Source organism: Conger conger, chromosome 7 (assembly GCF_963514075.1).
Source record: "Conger conger chromosome 7, fConCon1.1, whole genome shotgun sequence".
Classification (NCBI taxonomy): domain Eukaryota; kingdom Metazoa; phylum Chordata; class Actinopteri; order Anguilliformes; family Congridae; genus Conger; species Conger conger.
Window position 1 is genome coordinate 18268431 of NC_083766.1, and position 22854 is coordinate 18291284.

The following is a 22854-nucleotide window of genomic DNA, read 5'->3' on the forward strand; positions in this document are numbered from 1 at the left end:
TATACATTGTAAATGCTTAAAATATATTTGATTATATGTCATTGTTTGTTGGCAAAAACTACACAATTAAGATCATGCATTTTAAAATGATCACCGAGGTGTCTGCTGCTGAATACAGACTTTCTCCCAGTGAAAACAATCTGCACAGCGAGCTAATAGCGTCTCACGTGACGCAGTCAGGATTGTGGGCGGAGTCTGACAGTGAAACAGGAACAGCTTGACTCCCCCTGGACAAGACGAGAGAAGGCGAACGCGCAATTTTACTGGACATAGGCGGTCAACACACTAGGCATGGGATACAAAACAAGAAATGTCGCAGCTCCCATGGTTGCGAAGACTCTGCCTATATCCGTCCTTGTGAGCCTTTTGGTTTGTCTGTGTGTTACTAGCCATGCTGAGGATAGTGGCATGGATAACATTGTCACTGAGAAGAAGGCTGAGGAAAGCCATCGCCAGGACAGTGCCGACCTGCTTATTTTCATAATGCTCCTCACTCTCACCATTCTGACTATATGGCTCTTTAAACATCGCCGATTTCGATTTTTACACGAAACTGGATTAGCAATGATTTACGGTGAGGACCCCACATTTCATTAGCTAGCCAATCTTGAGGAAATTATGTGGTTGGTTGCCAGTTACCTAGCCATCTTACTTAGCCAGCTAGCTGTTTTGTCGGATAATTTAGTTACTTGGATGTTCGCAAGCCATACACACAAGACACTGTGGTGATGCGTGATCCGGGGAAGTGCGTTTAGATATTGTCAGGCCAGGCCTTTCCTGAATTTCAGACACCGCTTGGTCATCGTAGTACTCAACAAACTGTGGAGCCGACTAGCTAACCAGTCAGCCAATTCTACCCAGCTAGCTGGCAGGATAATAGTTGACAAATTACGTGTGCCTAGCAGTGGCCTGGATCATAGCTTTTGGTGGAAAATTAATATTGATGGATATGCCGTACGTCGTTAACATTAGTCACCAAAATCCACCTGGTGGTTCTGTCACCTGTCTTAAGCCAATACCAGCGATGGGGTACAGCTCTCCAATACTCTGGCAACCGAACAGAGATACGGCAGTTGTTGATTATGTTACATATTGTAACTATTATATCCAACTTGAATTACATACCCAGACGTTGTGGGTAAGTTAGCCCAGTTTTAGATATAGTACAGCAAACGTATTATAACTTGGTTACGTGAGTCAAATAGACATGTGGTTATAACTAGTGACATTCGGATCACCCACTGCATCCCAAAAGGTAATTTGTGTGTTTATCAACATGAAGAGTTGACCAATGAAAGAGTTAGAATAATGTGTTTAATTTAATTTATTTATTAATACAACGACCATTGAAAAGCAAGTGTTAGCAACATCATTTTCTGTAAAATTTGTACTAAGTGGCGAGAGAGGGTTGTGAATGAAAGATCACGACAAAGCGTTGCTTGTTGGAATTGAGAAAGCGCCTTTCAAGTGTGTTTTCAAGAACAAGGCCATGCAGCTTGTCACCTTTTTCTGTATGTCTTTTTACAGGTCTCTTGGTGGGTGTGGTCCTTCGCTATGGGATCCATGTGCCAAGGGACATCAATAATGTGACCCTGAGCTGCCACGTTAATGCCAGCCCAGCCACACTTCTGGTCAACGTCAGTGGAAAGTTCTATGAGTATACGCTGAAGGGCGAAATCAGCGCCAACGAGGTCAATGAGGTGCAGGACAATGAAATGCTCAGGAAGGTAATCTTTAACAATGCCCCTCAGTCTTCAGAGATTTAACAGAATCTGAAGTGCTGTGCTTTGCCTGAAACTGTAGGTTGTTTTGCAGTCAGCCTTGGTGTGTTTCCAAAGGATAAAACCGTACTTGGTTTGGCATAACCCTGCTCTTTGTTATTTGAACTAAGTATATACCCAGTGATTAATCTTGGGGATTTATTATTATTATTATTTTTACTTTTACTTTTACTTTTGTTATCTGACCAAATCATACTGTTTAAAATTAATAATAAAAAAAATTAAAAAACAGCAAGCAAACCAGACTCGCATCCCATCAGTATTTACGGTACTCAGTCAGCTGACTAGTGTGAAATTTGGTGATCTCCATAATGATATTTCTCTGGGACTCTGTTCCATAAGTAATTACAATAAAATTCCTACTCTTTAATGAATAGCCTTTCTGATGATACCAATCTGAGTCTCAGAGAAGTGATATAAAAGGACTGTTATGTCTATGTTGACAGTTACCATAATGGGTGGCAGTAGGAAATGTATAAACTGTGACTAAGCTGAGCCAACAGATGGTTTTCAATATTTCCGTTCATTGAACATGTGAAGATGATTCAGATTCAGTATTCTGATGCCAGCACCATAGAAATATGTCTGCAACACACAAGCTCTTGGAACCAAATGGTTATCTGCAGCATATTCAATCCATGAGTGTGAAAATGCACCACCGGATCGCCCTTTCTTCTTCTGCAGACCTGTTAAATGCACCATAAAGCTGAAATATTGGCATAGTGTTGGCTCAGATTCAGTGGTGTCAATGGTTGCATTTGGAGTAAGCTACCATAACACCTTTCTTGAACTAATGTTTGTAGTGTGAGTTTACGCACGCACATCCTGTCTCTGATTTCCATAAAAATTTTCCTGAAAGAAACGGAGGAAGGATATTTGACTATTTGATATTTTCAATGTGTTTAAGGTTTGGGTCACAAAAACGAATGCTAGGCTTTGTTGTTCTATGAACAATTGTATGAATAAATAAACATTCAGAATGGGTTGTCTGGTATGTTTTGAGCCTCCACACATTTTTTTTGTGGGAGGTTTCAGAAAATGCAACTGACATTTTCATATTTTGTTAACATAACAGAAACAGAAACTGAAAAATTGATTACTTCCATTGATTACCCTAAAACACCTTGAGTATGCACACCTAGGTCTTTGATATGCCAAGTTTTTGTGGTGCATAAAAGCAAAGTTGACTGCTGTGATGTTTTGTTCTATTCTAACTTGCAGTACTGAGGCACAACATACAGTGTAAGGGTTTCTGCAATATTCTGTGTATTGCACTGTAAACATGACACTGGAATGTCTGTTGCACATATGCAATAATGAACAGATAATAAACTATTCTTATTGTTTTTTCAGGTGACCTTTGACCCTGAAGTGTTCTTTAATATTTTGCTTCCACCAATCATCTTTCATGCAGGCTACAGCTTGAAGAGGGTAAGGAAAACATCAACATTAGAGAGCAAGTCTTGAAAGACCACTTTTGGCAATTATACAAGCCTAGTTCTTTCACAAAAAGAAATGACAAAAATGCAGGACCGAGCAGAGGAAGAAAAGTATGCCTTTAGTGTGTGACAGCTGGGGTTAGGAGTAGAAATTGCATTGAACACTATGGAGTGTTGCTTTTGAACAGTATTCAGAGATGTCAGGCATAAAAGCAATATTCAGAGATGTCGTTTAATTCTCTCTCCCCATTTCTTACTTCTGTCTTTTACAGCTATCAAAGTCTAATTCAGTGGAGTTGATTGTGTTTTTTCCTTGTTGCATCAGAGACATTTCTTCAGAAACATGGGGTCCATCCTTGCCTATGCCTTTGTGGGGACGGTCATATCATGCTTTGTCATTGGGTAAGCTGTATTATTTTATTCATAAATAACCAGGCAGTTGATGATTTTAATTTCTAATAAAAGACCAGTTGATTCTTGCTTATCTCCTTTTTTAAATGCATAATATAATTAGAGTTCTAAATATATTTACAGCTGATCAGTACAATAAGAAAATGGGACTATATGTGACACAATTAATGGAAAGAAGGACAGCCTGTCTCAACTCTGTGTGCAAATATATGGTCGAGTATATGGCTTGAGTTTGGTGTATGAGATTAATTATGAAATGGCTAGCAAATGTGATTATGATTATGTATGAATGTGTGATTGTGATGTCCCCACAGGGTGGTAATATATGAATGTGTGATTGTGATGTCCCCACAGGGTGGTAATATATGAATGTGTGGTTGTGATGTCCCCACAGAGTGGTAATATATGAATGTGTGATTGTGATGTCCCCACAGGATGGTAATATATGAATGTGTGATTGTGATGTCCCCACAGGGTGGTAATATATATACAGTGGTGTGGTCTTGATTTCTAATTTTTTTGCATGTTTGTCACAATTAATTGTTTCAGATCATCAAACAAATTTAAATATTAGTCAAAGACAACACATGTAAACACAAAATGCTGTTTTTAGATTAAGGTTTTTATTATTAAGGGAGAAAAAAAATCCAAACCTACATGGCCCTGTGTGAAAAAGTGATTGCCCCCCCCCCCCCCCCATTAAAACATAACTTAACTGTGGTTTATCAAACCTGAGTTCAATTTCTCTAGCCACACCCAGGCCTGATTACTGCCACACCTGTTCTCAATCAAGAAATCACTTAAATAGGACCTGCCTTCTAAAGAAATTCAGGAACAAATGAGAAAGAAAGTAATTGAGATCTATCAGTTTGGAAAAGGTTATAAAGCCATTTCTAAAACTTTGGGACTCCAGCAAACCACAGTGAGAGCCATTATCCACAAATGGCAAAAACATGGAACAGTGGTGAACCTTCCCAGGAGTGGCCGGCCAACCAAAATTACCCCAAGAGCGCAGCGACGACTCATCCAAGAGGTCACAAAAGACCCCACAACAACATCCAAAGAACTGCAGGCCTCACTTGCCTCAGTTAAGGTCAGTGTTCATGACTCCACCATAAAAAAAGGTGGCAAAAATGGCCTGCATGGCAGAGTTCCAAGACGAAAACCACTGCTGAGCAAAAAGAACATTAAGGCTTGTCTCAATTTTGCCAGAAAACATCTTGATGTTCCCCAAGACTTTTGGGAAAATACTCTGTGGTCTGACGAGACAAAAGTTGAACTTTTTGGAAGGTGTGTGTCCCATTACATCTGGCGTAAAAGTAACACCGCATTTCAGAAAAAGAACATCATACCAACAGTAAAATATGGTGGTGGTAGTATGATGGTCTGGGGTTGTTTTGCTGCTTCAGGACCTGGACGACTTGCTGTGATAAATGGAACCATGTATTCTGCTGTCTACCAAAAAATCCTGAAGGAGAATGTCCGGCCATCTGTTTGTGACCTCAAGCTGAAACGAACTTGGGTTCTGCAGCAGGACGATGATCCAAAACACACCAGCAAGTCCACCTCTGAATGGCTGAAGAAAAACAAAATGAAGACTTTGGAGTGGCCTAGTCAAAGTCCTGACCTGAATCCTATTGAGATGCTGTGGCATGACCTTAAAAAGGCGGTTCATGCTTGAAAACCCTCCAATGTGGCTGAATTACAACAATTCTGCAAAGATGAGTGGGCCAAAATTCCTCCACAGCGCTGTAAGAGACTCATTGCAAGTTATCACAAATGCTTGATTGCAGTTGTTGCTGCTAAGGGTGGCCCAACCAGTTATTAGGTTTAGGGGGCAATCACTTTTTCCACACAGGGCCATGTAGGTTTGGATTTTTTTTTTTCTCCCTTAATAATAAAAACCGTCATTTAAAAACTGCATTTTGTGTTTACTTGTGTTGTCTTTGACTAATATTTAAATTTGTTTGATGATCTGAAACATTTAAGTGTGACAAACATGCAAAAAAATAAGAAATCAGGAAGGGGGCAAACACTTTTTCACACCACTGTATATATGTGTGATTGTGATGTCCCCACAGGCTGATAATATATGAATGTGTGATTGTGATGTCCCCACAGGCTGATAATGTACGGCTGTGTGGTGCTGATGAAGCAGGTGGGCCAGCTGGGTGGAGACTTCTTCTTTACCGACTGCCTGTTCTTCGGAGCCATCGTCTCAGCCACTGATCCTGGTAGCCGCTGCGTCCTATCCATCCATCCATTCATCCATCTATCGCACTTATCCATCCATCCTTCCAGTACATGTGTAGAGTGATCCATCGCTCTTATCCTGTACATGTGTAGAGTTAGGTTCGGTGTTGACCAGTACAGATGCACAAAACATTGATGAATGTGACTATGAAATAATGCTCATTTTTAAAATCATCTCCTGTTTGGGCTTGTGTTGATATTTTGGGGCTGTGAGAAGACTTGGAATAAGCTGTAATAACATTTGAACTGTCATTATCTTGGAAAGACTACACTCAGTGAGCACTTTATTAGGTATTTATTATACTTTTTAGATGTATTTAGCCGTCTGCTGCTGTAGCCTATCCGCTTGTTTTTAGAGAGGCTCTTCTGCATACCAGTGTTGTTATGCAGTTATTTGCCTTACTGTCACCTTACTGTCAGCTCTGACCTCTCTCCGTAACAACATGGTTCTGACTGCTGAACTGCTGCCCACTGGATGTTTTTGTTTTTTTCGCTCCATTCTCTGCAAACTCTAGATACTATTGTGCATGAAAGTCCCAGGAGATCAGCAGTTTCTGAGATATTAAAACCACCCTGTCTGGCACCAACAATCATTCCATGGTCAAAGTCACTGCGATCATATTTCTTCCCCATTCTGACATTTGGTCTGAAAAACAGCTGAACCTCTTGACCACGTCTGCATGCTTTTATGCATTTATTTTCTGCCACGTGATTGGCTGATTTAAATATTTAGATTAACAAGCAAATATTTCTACCTAACAAGTACAATCTACCTAATAAAGTGCTCACTGATTGTATATTTGTAGGTTTGAGGGTGCTGTATAAATACATGTAGGTACTTGTAAAACTTTAATTAAGACTGTAGTATTGACGTGAAATGCATTGTCATATTTGTCATACATGTTCAGTAAATAGCTTTTCTTTGCTGTCCCTCCCTCTTTGGCAGTAACGGTTCTGGCCATATTTAATGAGCTCAGGGTGGATGTGGACCTCTACGCTTTGCTCTTTGGAGAGAGTGTGCTGAATGATGCTGTAGCCATCGTCCTGTCCTCGTGAGTCTGCCTCTATTATCATTCTACCCGTAGCCATTTTATATCTCTTTGTCTCTGTAAACCCGTTTGTCTTTTTCCCGAAGGTACTTGTAGTAGCATGTTCTCTGAACTCATACTCCACTAAGTAAGTTTTTGGCCTGCATAGACTGGCTGATGTTTTGAGTTAAGGGTGGGGAAATGAGCCTGTCGACATTCTCCACCCCATGGTCAAAAGGAGACTGCTGCAAGTGGTGCAAGGGCTGCCAGATGCTGCTCCTGTGTTTGTCGCAGTTTCTCCTTAGGGAGAGAGTTGTAAAGCTGTCTGAGTCTTGGGCTAGTTTCCTTTCCTTAGCTTTGCATTACAAATTACTGCAGGTATGCCGGGCTGTCTTTATGGGAACCATAAACACAGACTCCCTCACACTCAACACTCACTCTCTTTCTCTCTCACACAGACAGACTCAAAAACACACGCGCAATCACACACACACACACACACACTCTTGCTTCTTAACAATGCACTGTAATGTCGAGACTTTCTCTTTCTCTTGTCGATGGCTTGTGACTATTCACAAATCTGATTGTTGTGGGTGTTTGTAGAACATATGAGATGTAAATCTGACACTAACACTGTTCCCCTGTTTGACTGGGAGCTTGTTTTCAGAATCCTATTTTATTATGGGAAACGCAGCCGGCAGGCTGCTGTGGTGCCAGAAAGGGTTGAGGGCATGGTGGAGGCACAGGGGAAACCCCCAAACGGGTGTGCTGTTCTCATAACGTCTGTCCATCAGAGTGGACTGTGTGACTTCCAATGCATTGTTAGGATATGCACAGCAAATTACCAGCTAATAGGTACTAGATCAGATGCTGATTGCATGCTCTTGAAGAGCTTGTTTTGGCAGTCCTATTACAAAAATTGCTAGCACGTGCTCTATAATAGAATACAAGAAAGTATAATTAACACTGGGGAGGTTACCACTATTTCAACATTAGCTTTGGCCGAAGGAAGCAGGTTGCTGGTAATTTGCTGCTCAGGCACTAGGTGTGAATTGATTATAGTTTCCTTGCGTGGGTAGTGCTATACTACAGTTGCTAAATGACTGCTTTGAATTTCTTTGGTTTGCTTTTCTCCCCGTTTTTTCTACCACTGAGATTAATTCTCTCCAACTTTATCTATAAAACATTCAAGATGAGAACAGGAGCCAAAAATATAACTTTTCCGAGCCGGTTCTGAGATAATTTGATGATCCTTCAGTTTCCCTTGATTTATTTAGGCCTGGACCTTAATAATACATGTTGCTTTCGTTCTCAAGTCTTATCTTCGATACTGAGCATAAATTTTGACATGGAAATTTTTAGTTGGTTTATTTCAAAAAGTGATTTGTTGCCAAACTCTGAAAGAGGAAGTTTGAAGAATAGCCACAGAGGATCTTGAATAGTCATTAGCAACAGCAGCTTCCCTTGTCAAAGGCACACATAATTGCTCACAAATACCCTGTGTAACATGGCTTGAGGGTTAGATAAACTACATTTATCAGCTGGTCAGTGGTCAGGTTGCAACTTAGAATTCTGCTGTTTTAGTTTTTTTATATACTTTCTTTATTCTGTACGAGATGAAGGGCGATACCCATCCACTGAGATTTAACCGAATGCAACTGAGCAATAATTGGACCAATTAAGCGATTATAAGTGTGCACATAACAGCCTACAGCATACACATTGGCCCACATCTCGTTTACTCAGGTGACCAAAGCAGACAGATATGACTGGATGGTTCATACAGGCAAGCGTTTCCCTTCTTCCAGACACCCTGGTGTCAGTCTAACTTGAGCACAAATGTGTAATCCTAGTGGAGATAGTTTCTCTATCGCATGATGTGAACTGTCAGACTGTGTGCTGTTCTTCTAGTCTCCTGTTAAAGTAACTTTATGTTCACTTTGCCACCAAAATCTTGTGATTTTGGAGAAGCATGTATATTTCCCCCGGATTTTCGAGTCATTGAAATCTGGCCTTTGTTTCAGTAATTGGACTCCTCGTTGCTGTCCTTGATTATTAGTACGAGTTACATGTAAGAAGTTACAGTAATCTATTTATTCTGATAGAATTTGCTTCCAAATTAAAATGTATTTTAGTTTGATCAATCGGTTTGAATTTAAACAAATCTTCAGTTTTGAATGCTGTGGATTATTGTAACTTTTACACATTTTAACTCATTGCTAGAAGTCAGTACCTTATCCAGCATAGTTTGGAGCTGTGTGCTGTACTATTGCATTTTATTATTGGATTATTTCATGTACTGGAAGATATCCAGTCATCCTGCCAAATTAACAAGAAACATTTGTCTTACATGGTTAGACAGAGCTGAAAGTAACTGGGTCAAACTGGTTTCAATCATAGTGATATCTTTTTCACCATGTTTGTATATGTCATGTGTACAGCAATCACATCCAGCATTATCTTTGCGATTTAGAGCTGTCTGTTGAGCAAAGATATATGCACTGCTACCTTCCCTTGTGTTTAATGTTGAAATGCAGCAGAGCTTATGCCCAGAACTCATATATGTGTGTGTGTGTGTGTGTGTGTGTGTGTGTGTGTGTGTGTGTGTGTGTGTGTGTGTGTGTGTGTGTGTGGGTTCCAGGTCTATTGGAGCATACCAGCCTACAGGGGACAACACGTTCGAGGCCACCGCCATGCTGAAATCTTTCGGCGTGTTCTTGGGTGTGTTCAGCGGGTCCTTTGCCCTCGGGGTGGTGACCGGGATCATGACCGCCTTGATATCCTTTATTAGGGTAACGCAAGCAGGATGATACATCACTTGTTTTAAAAGATGTTGGATATGTCACTTCCATGAATCAGTCTTTTTGGGTTACTTACTTGCTTTGTGTGGTGTATGGCCAACCAAGCATTTCCCTGGGGTTCATCTTCAAGTGCGTATTGTCATTGTAAAGTCATCTTATAATTTGTTTGCAATTAGACCTGAATTTGAGATGGGTATTGTAACATTCACTATTAGCCAACTAAGACATTTGAATGCCTTAAAGGTTCCATATTGTGGAAAATTACACTTCCCTTGCTATGTGCTTGCTATGAAGTTTTGACATCACAATGATACACTCGTTTGCATCTGCATGGCCCACCTTGTAGCCTGAACAAATTTTCATTCCTCAGTTTGGACTGTCCACTTATATTTGTAAGCTTGTCCTATAGCTGCAAGTTTCTCCATCAGTTTGGCATGGCAGAGACAAACACATGAACTCTGTAGACCACTATCTTACCAAAGCACTTGACATTAAACTGGCCTGTTGCATCGTAGCCTGCGGTCACCAAATCAACCAGGGGAATGACTGTTAGGTGAAGTAGCATGGGAAAATCCTGCTGACTGAATCCCTCCCCACCTGGATCCCACCCTGCAGTGTTAAGCCGGAAGCTTGGGCCCCTCAATTTTTGAGGGATCCTTGATTTACTCCTTTGTGATTCCCTGGCCTGATCCTTGACCCCGATTGTAGTGTCTCACGTCACCAAATTCACCAGATTGCGGGACTTCCCTCTGCTGGAGACGGCACTCTTCTTTCTCATGTCCTGGAGCACCTTCCTGCTGGCCGAGGCCTGTGGGTTCACAGGTAAGAGCTTCACTTTGCGCTGTGTGACAATCACCATGGTATGGTCCAGGAGTTCTTGGCTCTTCCAAGTTGGCTTGAGTTTTACTTTAATGTCCATTACATGTCTGATTTAAAAACCCTTAATGTAAACACAAATATAATTTTGAATACAATGCTTGCTCAGTACAGAAAATGCAGTTGGGCTTCTGGTCGTCTCTTGCATGATGAGTGCATAACCCTGACAGTCATGACTCTGTCATGACACTTCCACACCACATTACCCTCCCCACAGCCACAGCCAACCCAACCCCCTTCATAAAATACCAAATTCGCATTTTTTTTTTTAAACATTTTTAAATGTTTTCATATTTTAACTTTTTGCATCACTTATTTTACCATTTTGTGTATGCACTGTGCCATTTAGATTTTTGGTCGTGTCAGTGTGGATTTGGGTTTGACCGTGTTGATCCCAACAGTCTGGTCTGGTTGTGCTTCTCTGTGCTCACAGGCGTGGTTGCTGTACTCTTTTGTGGGATCACCCAGGCTCACTACACCTTCAACAACCTGTCTCCAGAGTCCCAGGACAGGACAAAACAGGTAAACAGCCAGACAGGAAAGGGCACAGTGGCCCTACACTGCAGCTGCTTTGAGTTTATTATGGAGAGTTGAACCTGCTGTTGGGTTGAGCAGTGCAGGTGCTTTTCCCACTTGAAATTATGGCAAGTTTGTGTGTATCTTGATTCCTGCTTATGTATGTGTACGTGTCTTTATTTAATTTTGTCCGTTTTCTCTGCAGTTGTTTGAGCTGCTGAATTTCCTGGCAGAGAATTTCATCTTCTCCTACATGGGCCTGACCCTCTTCTCCTTCCAGTCCCACGTCTTCAACCCCATGTTTATTATCGGAGCATTCGTATCCTGCAGACTGCCTGCGTCTCTGTAGCTGTGTTTTTTGTAGTTGTCTGTCTGTCAGTTTACTTGGCCTTCGGCCTATCATTCTGTCAGTGAATTTTTTAGCACCTAGACCGAGTGTGGATTGTTCGTTTTGTTGTTGATATGAACCCGAGCAGCCAAGAATAACTGATTTGCTCATTCCTTGTAAATGGTTGCTTTTTTTTCTTTCTCATATTCTTATTTTGTGATTTTCCCCACAGGTCTAGGCCAGCAAGGCTGCCTGGGCAGTGTGCGGTTGTTTACTGAGGTCTGCTTTTGTCAGACTGGTTCTCTTGCTGCTGCGTACGGTAGATGGTGGCTGTGGGCGTGGGGCAGGGACGGTGTTAGCAGCGAAGGCGTCTGTGTTTCCTTGACTGTTGCGTCCTCTCAGCTGGCCGTGTTCGTGGGCAGAGCGGCGAACATCTACCCCCTGTCCCTGCTGCTCAACCTGGGCCGCCGGCACAAGATCGGCCCCAACTTCCAGCACGTGATGATGTTCGCAGGTATGAAGGGGGAGTAGGGGGTGAGCAGGCCGTTTTCACACCGGACGATGTCAAAACGATCCTCCTTTGATCCTTTACTGTGTATCGGATCAGAAACAGTATGACAGTGCTGTCGGAGGCCTGTTGTTGCCGATGAAGGATAGACTAAGAATATATTTTTGAGGAATGACAGCTTTGAGTTTAAAATGACGCTTTATTGCGTTTTATTTTGGATGTTTGTTTTCAGTTACTTTTTTCCACCTCCTCTTCTCTTCCTCTACTTCAGCTGAGCACCCCTCTTTCTTCTTTCAGTCTATTTTGGCGCATACTGATGATATCACCCATTTCCCTCTCCCTCTCAGGGCTCCGTGGGGCCATGACCTTTGCCCTGTCGATCCGGGACACGGCCACGTACGCCCGGCAGATGATGTTCTCCACCACGCTGCTCATCGTCTTCTTCACCGTGTGGATCTGCGGGGGTGGCACCACCCAGATGCTGTCCTGCATGCACATCCGGTCAGAGTCTGTGGGTGGGGGCTGGGTTTGAGACGGGCTTAGAGACCACACAGGCCCAGGAGCTCCCTGCCCCACTCAGCTTTCACCAGTCATGTCTTGCTGTGTTTCGGAGATTAAGGAGCAGTGTTCACAGCAGGTCTAGCCAGCTTGGTGGGACCGGTCTGCAAGTCTGAAACCTTTCGTTTCAAGTTTTTACCTCATTTAGCCAGTATGTTCTCCAGAGCTAGCTTAGCTTCCCTGCTCATGATCGTGCATCAGAGAGCGATATTACGTACTAAACTTGAGTCCTTTTGGTTTTTCTGTTGAAGTTAATAGTCATTTGCAGAGCTTTTATTGTCTTGTCTGTTCCCAAAATAAAGAAAATGAATGTGTTCTCTCTCAACAGCGTGGGAGTGGACTCGGACCAAGACAGTTCGGTAAGCAACCGAGTGTAATTTCCTTTCATTCAGTGTGGTTCCCTGGAAAGAATACTCTCGAAATGCAGCGCATGTGATTGAATTCATTTAATAACACATACTGTAGATGATATCAGAATTTCATAAGGATTCTGCCCTGTCCCTCGCTATTCTCTTTTGCCGTTGATTATTGGTCTGTGTCTGTGTCTGTGTCTGTGTCTGTGTCTGTGTCTGTGTCTGTGTCTGTGTCTGTGTCTGTGTCTGTGTCTGTGTTAGATGACTGCTCTGGATGGGACGGAGCGAAGGAGCAACAAGCACGAAAGTGCCTGGCCGTTCAGACTCTGGTACAACTTTGACCACAAGTATCCTTCATAAGAAAAACTTAAACAAATACCCTTCAGTTTGAGGTAGTGTGACATTTTGAACCTACAGGTACTGTATGAATGTCTGTTCATTGAACATATTAATGCTCATTACAGAACAAGGGATGTTGGCTCTGTAGCTGCTTGTCCACCATGTGGTCCCTGTCAAGAATCTAGCTACTGAAGTTGTCAGGTGCCTCGCCCTGCTAAAGTGCTGAAAGACGCTTCAGTGTTTTCAGTGTTCACACACCTCGCGGTCTCGTATTGAATCCTCACTGCACAAGCTGCCTCTGGCCTGTAACACATCTCACTCAAATCAGGATTTTCTTTTCAACTCAGCAGAGGGCGCTGTTGTAGAATATGAGCAGTGCCCGGAAACTGAAGTACAAGAAAAATGTATTTTCCAGTCCTGCATCTGTTAAACAGATATGCATACACACACTACCTCCGGAGCACTGCATTTCTGGAAGAAAGCTTATACCCTACCTTTAAAAAGGTTGGAGAATCACTGTGAGATTTTTATGCATTTGAAAAAAATTGATGGTTTTATTCACTAAGGTCGCATTAAAGAAATGTTTATGTATTTGAAAGAAATGTAGTTCTATTCACTAAGGTAGCATTTAATTGAGCAAAAAATACAGCCAGAAAATACAGCAAAGGTTATAAATGACTGTTTGATAATGTTACGAATGACTGCCGTAAATCCTCAAATTGTGTCCGGGGTCTTTTATTTACTTAGTCTGCACAAAGCACAGGCCTTTATTTGGGGCAGGCTTGTATTCGAGGCAGGCCTTTATTTCTTATTAGGCTTCTGGTGTAGATTTTTATTCTTAGAAATAAAGTAAAAGGCTACACTTAAAGTGGGCCAACACTGTTCAACACTTCCTGTAACCGTTCAGAAATCAATTAGTGTAGGCTAATCAGGAAACACCGTTTGGTAAGTCATAGTGTCAGTCTTAACAGACTTAGTTTATTGCAAATAATCTCATCACAATAAATCACATGCAAGTCCAGAATCCATAAAATAACAACTTGCCAGACACGCCTTCATGAACAATAACAAATTAGCGTAGATAACAGCAAGTTAAGGATCTTTTTTTCCTAAAGTGCGTTTTATTGTGAGACGCGTTTCGTTTGGAGCAGCATACTCCTAGGCTATCAAAAGATTTTCGCTTTGGTTTTGGTTTTTAATTACTTTTGAACTGTTTGATTCTATTGCTAAATGTTGGGACTGATGGGCACTGGGGGGTATTTGATGGTTCACTGTTAAGTTTTATGTAGTTGAAAGAGTGTTGGGATTTCCACCCGTCTGTTTATTGCAAGCCCCCGGCTATTATCCGACGCCCGGCTTCAAATAGAATTCCGGACACAATTTGAGGATTTACTGTATATCCGTTCTAAGTAAACCTGCAAAGTTGGAATATTGACCCTTGACTCCAGGCCCGTGTAGTTACCTGAAGCCCATTCTGACGCACAGCGGACCCCCGCTCACCGTCACCCTCCCATCCTGCTGTGGCCCCCTGGCCCGCTGTCTCACCAGCCCCCAGGCCTATGAGGTGAGGACCACTCTCTCCTGAATGAGCCATTAACCGTTAACAAACATTTCATTGTACTCCAGTCTTGTTCTCTCACTCTGCTGAAAATATGCTTCACTCTAGGACAGGTTGCTATTGGAAGTGATGCCTAAATGCCTAAATTATATTGCGATAAGCCTTGTTTGTCACACTTCCTTGGCATGGTTGCACAGTGTAAGTTGTTGCTTTATTCAGGTGCTGTGCATGTTGCTTGTGGCCTAATTCACAGTTTATTTGCATACTAATTAATTTTAGATATAAAAAGTTAATATTAAATATTGAATAAAATAACTTAATGAAAATACTAGAAGTAATACACGTTGTCTGTGTGGTATTGCTCGTTGTAATGTACTTAACCCATTCAGTCCCAAGAGTGCTATATGGCCTATATCAACCTATCAAAATGACTGCTATACTATTGTTTTGAGCCCCTATTAAAACCCAACTAAATGTTCTCAATTTTCTCAACCAAAGCCCAAACCCATTTGGGATTTGCATGGAGCTTCATATTGGGCTTGCAACTGAAAGGGTTCAAAAAAAAGAATGCTTTAACTCTGCAGTTGTCTGTGTTGTATTGCTTCTTGTGATTTCCTCAAAAATGAATGCATTTCCCACTCTTCCGGTCAGAACGAAGTGCAGCTGCAGGACGATGACTCGGACCTGATCCTGAACGACGGCGACATCAGCCTGACGTACGGCGACGTGACCGTGAGCACGGACGCCTCCGGCGCCCACACCAGTGGCCGGCCCCGCGGGGGCTCCTCCGCCATGACCTCGGACGAGGCGCTGGACCGGGAGCTGGCCTTCGGGGAGCACGAGCCCGTCATCCGCGGCACCCGCCTGGTCCTGCCCATGGACGACTCCGAGCCCCCCCTGGCCCTGCCCCCGCCCCCGACCAGCCTGCCCCTCCTCCGCCACAGGGAGTGAGCGTGGCCTGAAGAATGAAGCAAAGGACTTGCCCTGCTGAAAATTACAGCTAGGATCAGCTGGGAATCATAAGCTTGTTTAAGGTGTGTTTTTCGACACTTAGCTGGTAATAGCTGGTCTTGGGCTGGTCAAAGCTGGACTCGAGCTTTCCAAAGCTGGTTAAGCTGGTAGAGTAAGCTAACTATATACGCTGGTCAGCTGGTGAACAGCTAAAAGTGTCAAAAAAACACATCTTAAACCAGTTTGACCAGCTTAGGCTGGTTTAAGCAGGAGTTTTCTGCAGGGTAGTTTTTATTTTATTTTTGTTCTGTTCATTGTCGTCCATCCCGTCTTTCCACTTCTCTCTTTTCTAACAGCTTTTAAGAAGCGATTTAGTTTTTTTTTTTCTTCTCTCCCCTCCTGTCTACCTCACAGGTTCCTCCCTCTCTGGCCATTTCTGTTTAATATTTATTTATTTATTAATATTCTGGCATAAACATTGCCCGACCGCTCGGCTGTCGTGCCGTTAGCGTAACATCGGAATATTGTCAGAGGTATCTATGAACATGCATGCATGTCTCAAGCAACAAAAAAGCAAGAATTGTAATTGATAGTTTTTATTAGTACAGTATAGCAAGGTGTAAAATAACTGCTTTTTGGTTCTAAACATGGTATGCATGGTTAATTGGCCTTTGTTCTATGTGAGATATAAATTGAGAAGGATTTAGATTTAGCCTTCCCTTTTTTCTTTTTCCCTGTAAATGTTGCTACTAAGCTGTCAGTCTGCCTTTTCTGTGAGACTGAGTCAACCGAAACTTGGTGTTTTAGTGGCTCTGTGTGGCTGTGCGGTTATGATCAAGTGCCTGATTGACTGTTTCTGCGTTTGAAATCGCTCCTTCTCTTTTCCGCCCCAGGCCGTAACCGCGTATGCTCGTTTTATAGCCCCTGTGCGCTCGATACGTTTGTTTCCCATATCCTGCCTTACGGTCGTAAGTTATTCTGAAAAGGGACGTTGCTTGACTTTTTATTTGTATTTATTTATTTGTGTGTTACGAGAGAGATTTGAACCCCATCCACTCTTCCAATGACGAGTTACCAGTCAGCAAAAAGCGGACTCGCCCCTAGCCAAAGGCAACGACGTTATTTTGAATTTGAGGGTTACATCATCAACGAGCATCGTCGCAGTAACCTGCTACGTGCCTTCGCTTTCCTAGCGAACTAGCCGAGCTAACCCTGCTACACATTAATTCGTTTTTTCTTACTTTTTTGTTTTTCTTAAACCAAAAGTGAAAATCTCATTATGCCACAGTGAAAGGTTTCGCTTCACACGTGAAACAATTTGGTACCAGTCTGTCCATTTTGTCACAGCCAAAAGGCATCACTTGTAATGTAATAGCACTGAAGAAATTGTGTGGAATAAGCATGATGTAGTTTAGCCGAAAGCGGAAGCAGATGATTTCTCTGACCTGGACCACCCTATTAAAATAGCTTTTTATGTGGATCGTAGAAAGCAGGCGTATGTGGTAACCATGTCATAGGGCTGTCAGAATTATTGTGAACAGGTACGTAAACATTAATGACAAACCAGGATACTCCTCAGAGGTCGTATTTCAAATAAACGTTTAATGGCTTGGGGATGGAAGGGGACAGCATTTGGTAGAAAAGAAAAGCACTGCACAGGGCCTTTAAGGCTCTGCAGGGGGAATTATAGACAGACTGTTATGTTACAGTCTGATTTAACATATCTGGGGTCCAACATTGACCTTTGACTGTGACATAATGAGATTTTCACACTTTATGTAACCTGATGTTCCTCACTGCAGAAAAGGTACTGATATTCACGAAAGATCAAGAACAAATTGCTATGTTAAGTTGCTTTGTTTTCTTTGTATTTCGATGCACTTTCGTTTTCAGAGGCCCTGTACACGTTTTAAAATGCTCGACATTTAATCTGCTGCACTGGTTTCAAATTATTTTAGTTTTCAGACTTTTTAAATTATTTCAATCTGCCTGGGGTTTTTGGAAGGAAAACAACTATTTAAGGAAAATGGAATGGAATGAAGTTTTTGAACTGTTCCAAGGCTATTTTTAGTAGCTAATGGGGTTGAGAACTACGGTTCATGCCAAATACAAGTTATTACTTTAAATGGGCAAAATTCTCCATAATCAATGCAATTAATTCCTGCCATAACCCGTCACACATGGAACCTTTGGACATAAACGACGTGATGGAATTGGACTTTCCTCCCGTTTTACTGCATTTCAACTGGCTTCGTTTCTGTACTTTACCTTAAACATTCTCCATGAACCGTATGACATTTTTTCACATCAGCACCCATATAGTATCAGAACTGTGCTTCCAATCTTGAATTTGAAATCTTAGCTTGAACGATCCTTGACCGTTGCTCTTGCGAGCCTGGGTTTGACGATTGTTCGCTATGGCGGTTTCGCTAACAATAATTTCACAGTGTTATTGCTTTTATTTTGATAGCGATTCATTTTTGTGAGTCGGGGCCCCACCGGTGGTTGATTTCTAATGTAAATCTTTTCTCCGGGTTGTTTCTGCCGTCTGCCATGTTCGGTGTCCTGCCTCTGGTCTAACGTTGTCTCATTTTACACTCCTGGCTCTGTGTCCCGTTCATCCTGCTCTGCGGGTGGATAATGGGCTTGTCCGTTTGATTTATATTGGAAGAAGGACAGTGGTGGATAAAGCATTAGAAACAGGAGCAGGGAAAGAGAGGAATGTAGAGAGCAAGAGATCAGGGCCCTCTGTTTGAAGTGGATACCGTACAGAGAGACACGTGAGAGTTGTGAACTGGAGGGAAGGGGTTCTTTGTGGATGTGCTTTTTGTGTTGGCCTACTTTTTTTGGCACCAGTAGAGCAGAGAGTGGTGTAAATAAGCCGTTTCTCCTTTGCCAGTTGCCATAACTACTGAGTTAATGTAAATGTTGATTACCATTGACGGTAATTGTGTGTATTGTTTTGCAGCTATCTTCATTTGAGGTGGTGCAGACGGCATGTGTCGGTGAGGCCTCCTGATGATTTGTCTTGCCTGTTTATGATTATGAGAAGGTACATTTTATGAATGTTTTATTGGTGACAGGGAAATGTATATGATATGCAGTGTTTGAGTTGTGAAGGATTTTTGGGGGTAGGGAGGTCGGGGGGAGGGGGGGTCTTCATTTCACTTTCAGGCATCTCCAGGGCCGGTTCACCTTAGCAGGTTATTAACAATATGTGACCTGTGGTTTGAAAAGCGAAAGTTGAACAAAAGAGTAAAGAAATGAGCATCAATGCGTTCTGAGGGTCAGTTTCCCTACATTCCTGCCGGCAGCGCTAATGGTCCTTTTGTTCGAGGGTGCGACTGAGTTGCTGAGTGGAACAGGAAGCTGGTGAGGGCCGACGCCCTGGTGAGGCGGCGTTGATGTGGAAGGAAGAGGGGGCGCTGCGGGCTGGACGCAGGCCATCCGCAGAGGGGGTGGGAGCGGGAATTGATACCCTCCTTTATCTCCTGCTGTGCAGGAACGGGGGAAGTTTCACGATTTGGCTTTTCAAGAAGCGGGTATCTCGACGCCACACTGTCAAGGAAGTCTTTCTGTTTTTTTTTCCTCCATTTTTTTTTTTCCCTTTCACGTCTGCGGGGAGGCCTGTGGAACCAGGAAGGGGGTTTAAGCTATGAAGACGTTTGCACTGTCATTGACTGTCATTTTTGGTTTTGTTTTGCTGTTTTATTTTGCTTGAATTGTTTTTATGCAGCCGTTACGCGATGTGTCTTGCTGCTGACGACTACCTGAGATTTCTCCTCACTGTGTCAGACGCTGCGTCAGGATCCTGTGTGAGAGGCTGAGATGCGGAGGGAAGCGCAGGGCTTTACTCAACATGGCGGTTTCATTAGTGCTCTTACTGCGCTGCTGTGACTCAATCCTCCTTCTTAAGGATGCTGTCATATTATATATTGTATTGGAAAGCTTGGGGCAGATTCCTCCTACGTTATTACACGAGCACCGCAGGCCTGTCTCGGTATAAACGCCCCAAGGCCACCCACTGAAGGTGGCCATTTTAAAATAAGAGCCGACCCTTAACTCCTCTTCCCTGTCTCAGTCTCCAGTCCTGGCCAATTGCATGTGTGATGAGTGAACAAACTGAGGGTGCAGCATATATGGCCATTCCCCTCCTCTGGTGCATTTAGAATGTGTGTGTGTGTGTGTGTGTGTGTATTTAATTGGGGGCAAAAAAGTCGAAATGACAAATTTAACAGGCCTGTTACACAGCAGCTTCACAACCAAAAAAAAAAAAGGAAACCTGTCCGGTTTTGAGTGTTTTTAAATGTCGTTTTGATACGTCACAAGTGATTGGCTTTCCGCATTTGAATATAGGAGCTGTGGTGGAAACTAGACAAATGGAAAAAAAAAAAAAACATGTTGAGTGTGTGTTTTCAGGACGATGTACAGCGCTGTATTTTCTGGTGTTTAACTATGTGGGCGTCAGACTTTGTGGTCTGGCGTCCCTGTCCGTTCAGTGTGTCCAGTCCCTGACTGTGTTTACATCATTGTAAATGCCCTCCTCGCCTGTCCATGTGCGTGGAATGATCAATAAACACAAACGTGTGTGTTTGTTTAAGAAAAAAGGCTTTGCTTCTCATAAGTAGTGTTGCCACTTCTTCTTATGTGTGTAATACTTATTCCATGCTCTGTGGATGACTGGTGAATGTTTTTGTCTCTGTGGAGCATATTATACTTGAGCATATTATGAGTTGTTCAGGCTGCAGAATGTCTCTGTCACTCAGGAGTTGCCGGGAGGAACCCTACAGCTCACAACGGCTCAGATCTCCTGGTCTCCTCCAAGTTCCCATCAGGCCTGGGCCTCTGTTCCTCGCAGGACTCCGATCTGACTGCTTGTGTCTCCTAGGTGCAAAAGTATGCTACTCCGGGCCAATTAACCCCCCTCCACCCCACCCCCCATCGAAATCCCATCTCCTCCTCCCTCATCACTCATCCTGACAACCTGGTATGAATAACAATAATATTAATTACATTTTTTTTCTTCAAAATTATGTAATAAAACCCTCCCACTTCCCTAAGTTCAGGGGAGGGCCTTGCGCGTAAATCAAGGCATATTTCCTCCATGACAGAGAAGCCCATGCTATTATGTGTCCCTGTTTTAGCGAGAGATGTGCTGGGGCTGGAAAACAGGCATCTCCACAGCTGCGGCCAAGGCGCACATTTTCACATGCGTTGCCGATTAGCTGAGCCCTTCCTGGGGACGGATCAGGTAACATGCCCCCGTTCCTAATATGGGTACGTCTGCTTGAGAATGTGTGTTCGCTGCAAAAACAGTGGGCGGGATATCAACTTATAAGGGCAGTTCCAACACTCTGAGTCTTCCTCTTGTTCTCCTGAATGTTTTTTTCTTCCAGTTTCTCCCCTTTTTCACAGACTGATAAAAAAGCGAAATTCCAAATATGTGAACTTTTCGCTGATTCCGTGCAATGGCGGCCCTGTCTGTCTGTCTGAGCTAATATCTTCTTATCCCGAGATGTTCCCTGTAGAGTTTAACTGGAGGGTGGCTGTGCAGAACCGTGGTAACCAGACAGCACATACAAGGCCCGAGCTGGGCACAAGAATTTTAAAGACCTTTGTTAATGTAAAACAACCTGCTTCACCCTTCCAAGAATCCTCCAACCTTTAACGGCAGACTGGGCCCTCCTGTTTTCTAATCCTCTCAGCCGTGTCACAACTCCGCCTAAATGAAAGGACGTTCGTAAATCAAAACGTGCCGTGACATTCATGTAGGAACGCATTCGTGGCTCCTGTGGGATGAAGAGGTGTTTGATCTTCATTTAAGCTAATGGGCACCTGCCATCATGACCTCCGTTTACTGTGTCTGCTGTCTGCAGCAGGTGTCGTGGGGGTGGGGGCTTGGAGTAACTATAGTACTTCCAGAAAAAAACATTAAAAGAGAATAACCACACCTTATTATTATTTCTGTGCACTTCATACTGCAAGTCTAAACAACTATTTTACTTTAATGAATCCAGATCTTTGGATCATAAGCTTATTGTCGTTGTTAATGAGTGTTTTCCAATTTCCTTAATGATGTGAACATCTGCGCATGGAGATGTGTAGCGTTGTATCTTTACCTTGGGGTTTCATTATCGGGCATCTTTTGAGGTTTACCAGCTCTTTCCTGGGCCTCCCAGACAAAACAAGTTTGCAGCACACAGATTACCTTCCAGTACAGATATTCTGACCAGATACTCGCCAGCTGTGGTATTCCTTTCTTCTGCTATACCTTCTTGATTTGAAGCTTCTGACTGGTAACGCATGGTTCTGGTGCTGTCTGTTGCCTTGCTAGCTACAGATATTCTGTCTCCAATCAAACCAAGTTCTGCTTCAGAAATGCTAAGCATACATAGTCGAAAAGGGTGGTTAACATGTAGAACATCTGTGCTATTTTTCTGTAGTTTTGAAGCCTGACCTGGATTAAAGAAAAACAAAAAAAACCCTGCAGACCTGACAGGAAAATGTCCCATTTTCTCACGAGATTAACGTGGCCATCTTGTTTCTGTTTTTGCAGATACTGAAAAACATATCTTGAAGGACTCAGTCTTAATGCTGCTTTACTGGGGAAACGGGGAAAAACAACAAACCAATAAAACCGTTAAACTTAATAAAAGTTTCTTTTTTTAAGGACTAAATTGACTCTCTGGGTAACTGGAGCCTCCCCAACCCTGCTGGACAGGAAAGCAAAACCGCAGAGAGAGTTTGCAAAGGGGCCAGTAGAGCTGAATGCTTTTCATGGAGAAATTAGCTACCCTCTGTAACACCACATAGATGGCCAGTAGAGCGGGACTCTTCACAGAGAAATGTGGTACCCACGTCACACTTTGGGCTCAATGTATCTACTGCCAATATATCTACTGTCTCAGTTTCAGTCAAGAAGCAACAACTATAAATAAAACAACCCGAAATGTTACCATGGCTTAATCGCTTATCTGCAGTGAACCAGACTTCCCCTGTGTGCTTAAAGGCGCATTGGGTGGTGAGGAAATTACGTTGTGTTCCAGTGCTTGGTCAAGGGCAATATCCGAGGGAGAAAACGCATAACAACCTGAGAGTTTATTACCCTGCTTGTGATAAGGTATCTTCAGACGATAGTCACCAGTCCGCATGGT

At 42.8% G+C, this 22854-nt stretch overlaps 1 protein-coding gene across 1 annotated transcript; it reads left to right on the plus strand.

The window, feature by feature from the left end:
* Nucleotides 1-209: 209 nt before the first annotated feature.
* Nucleotides 210-20307, plus strand: LOC133132744 (sodium/hydrogen exchanger 6-like). Its single transcript, XM_061248420.1, has 16 exons — nt 210-574; nt 1528-1727; nt 3135-3212; nt 3546-3622; nt 5753-5865; nt 6831-6936; nt 9554-9689; nt 10430-10535; nt 11023-11111; nt 11311-11424; nt 11836-11947; nt 12289-12442; nt 12828-12858; nt 13114-13199; nt 14650-14755; nt 15401-20307. Exons 1-16 carry the CDS (start codon nt 292-294, stop codon nt 15698-15700), a joined length of 2091 nt encoding a protein of 696 aa, XP_061104404.1. The 5' UTR covers nt 210-291; the 3' UTR covers nt 15701-20307.
* Nucleotides 20308-22854: the final 2547 nt, after the last annotated feature.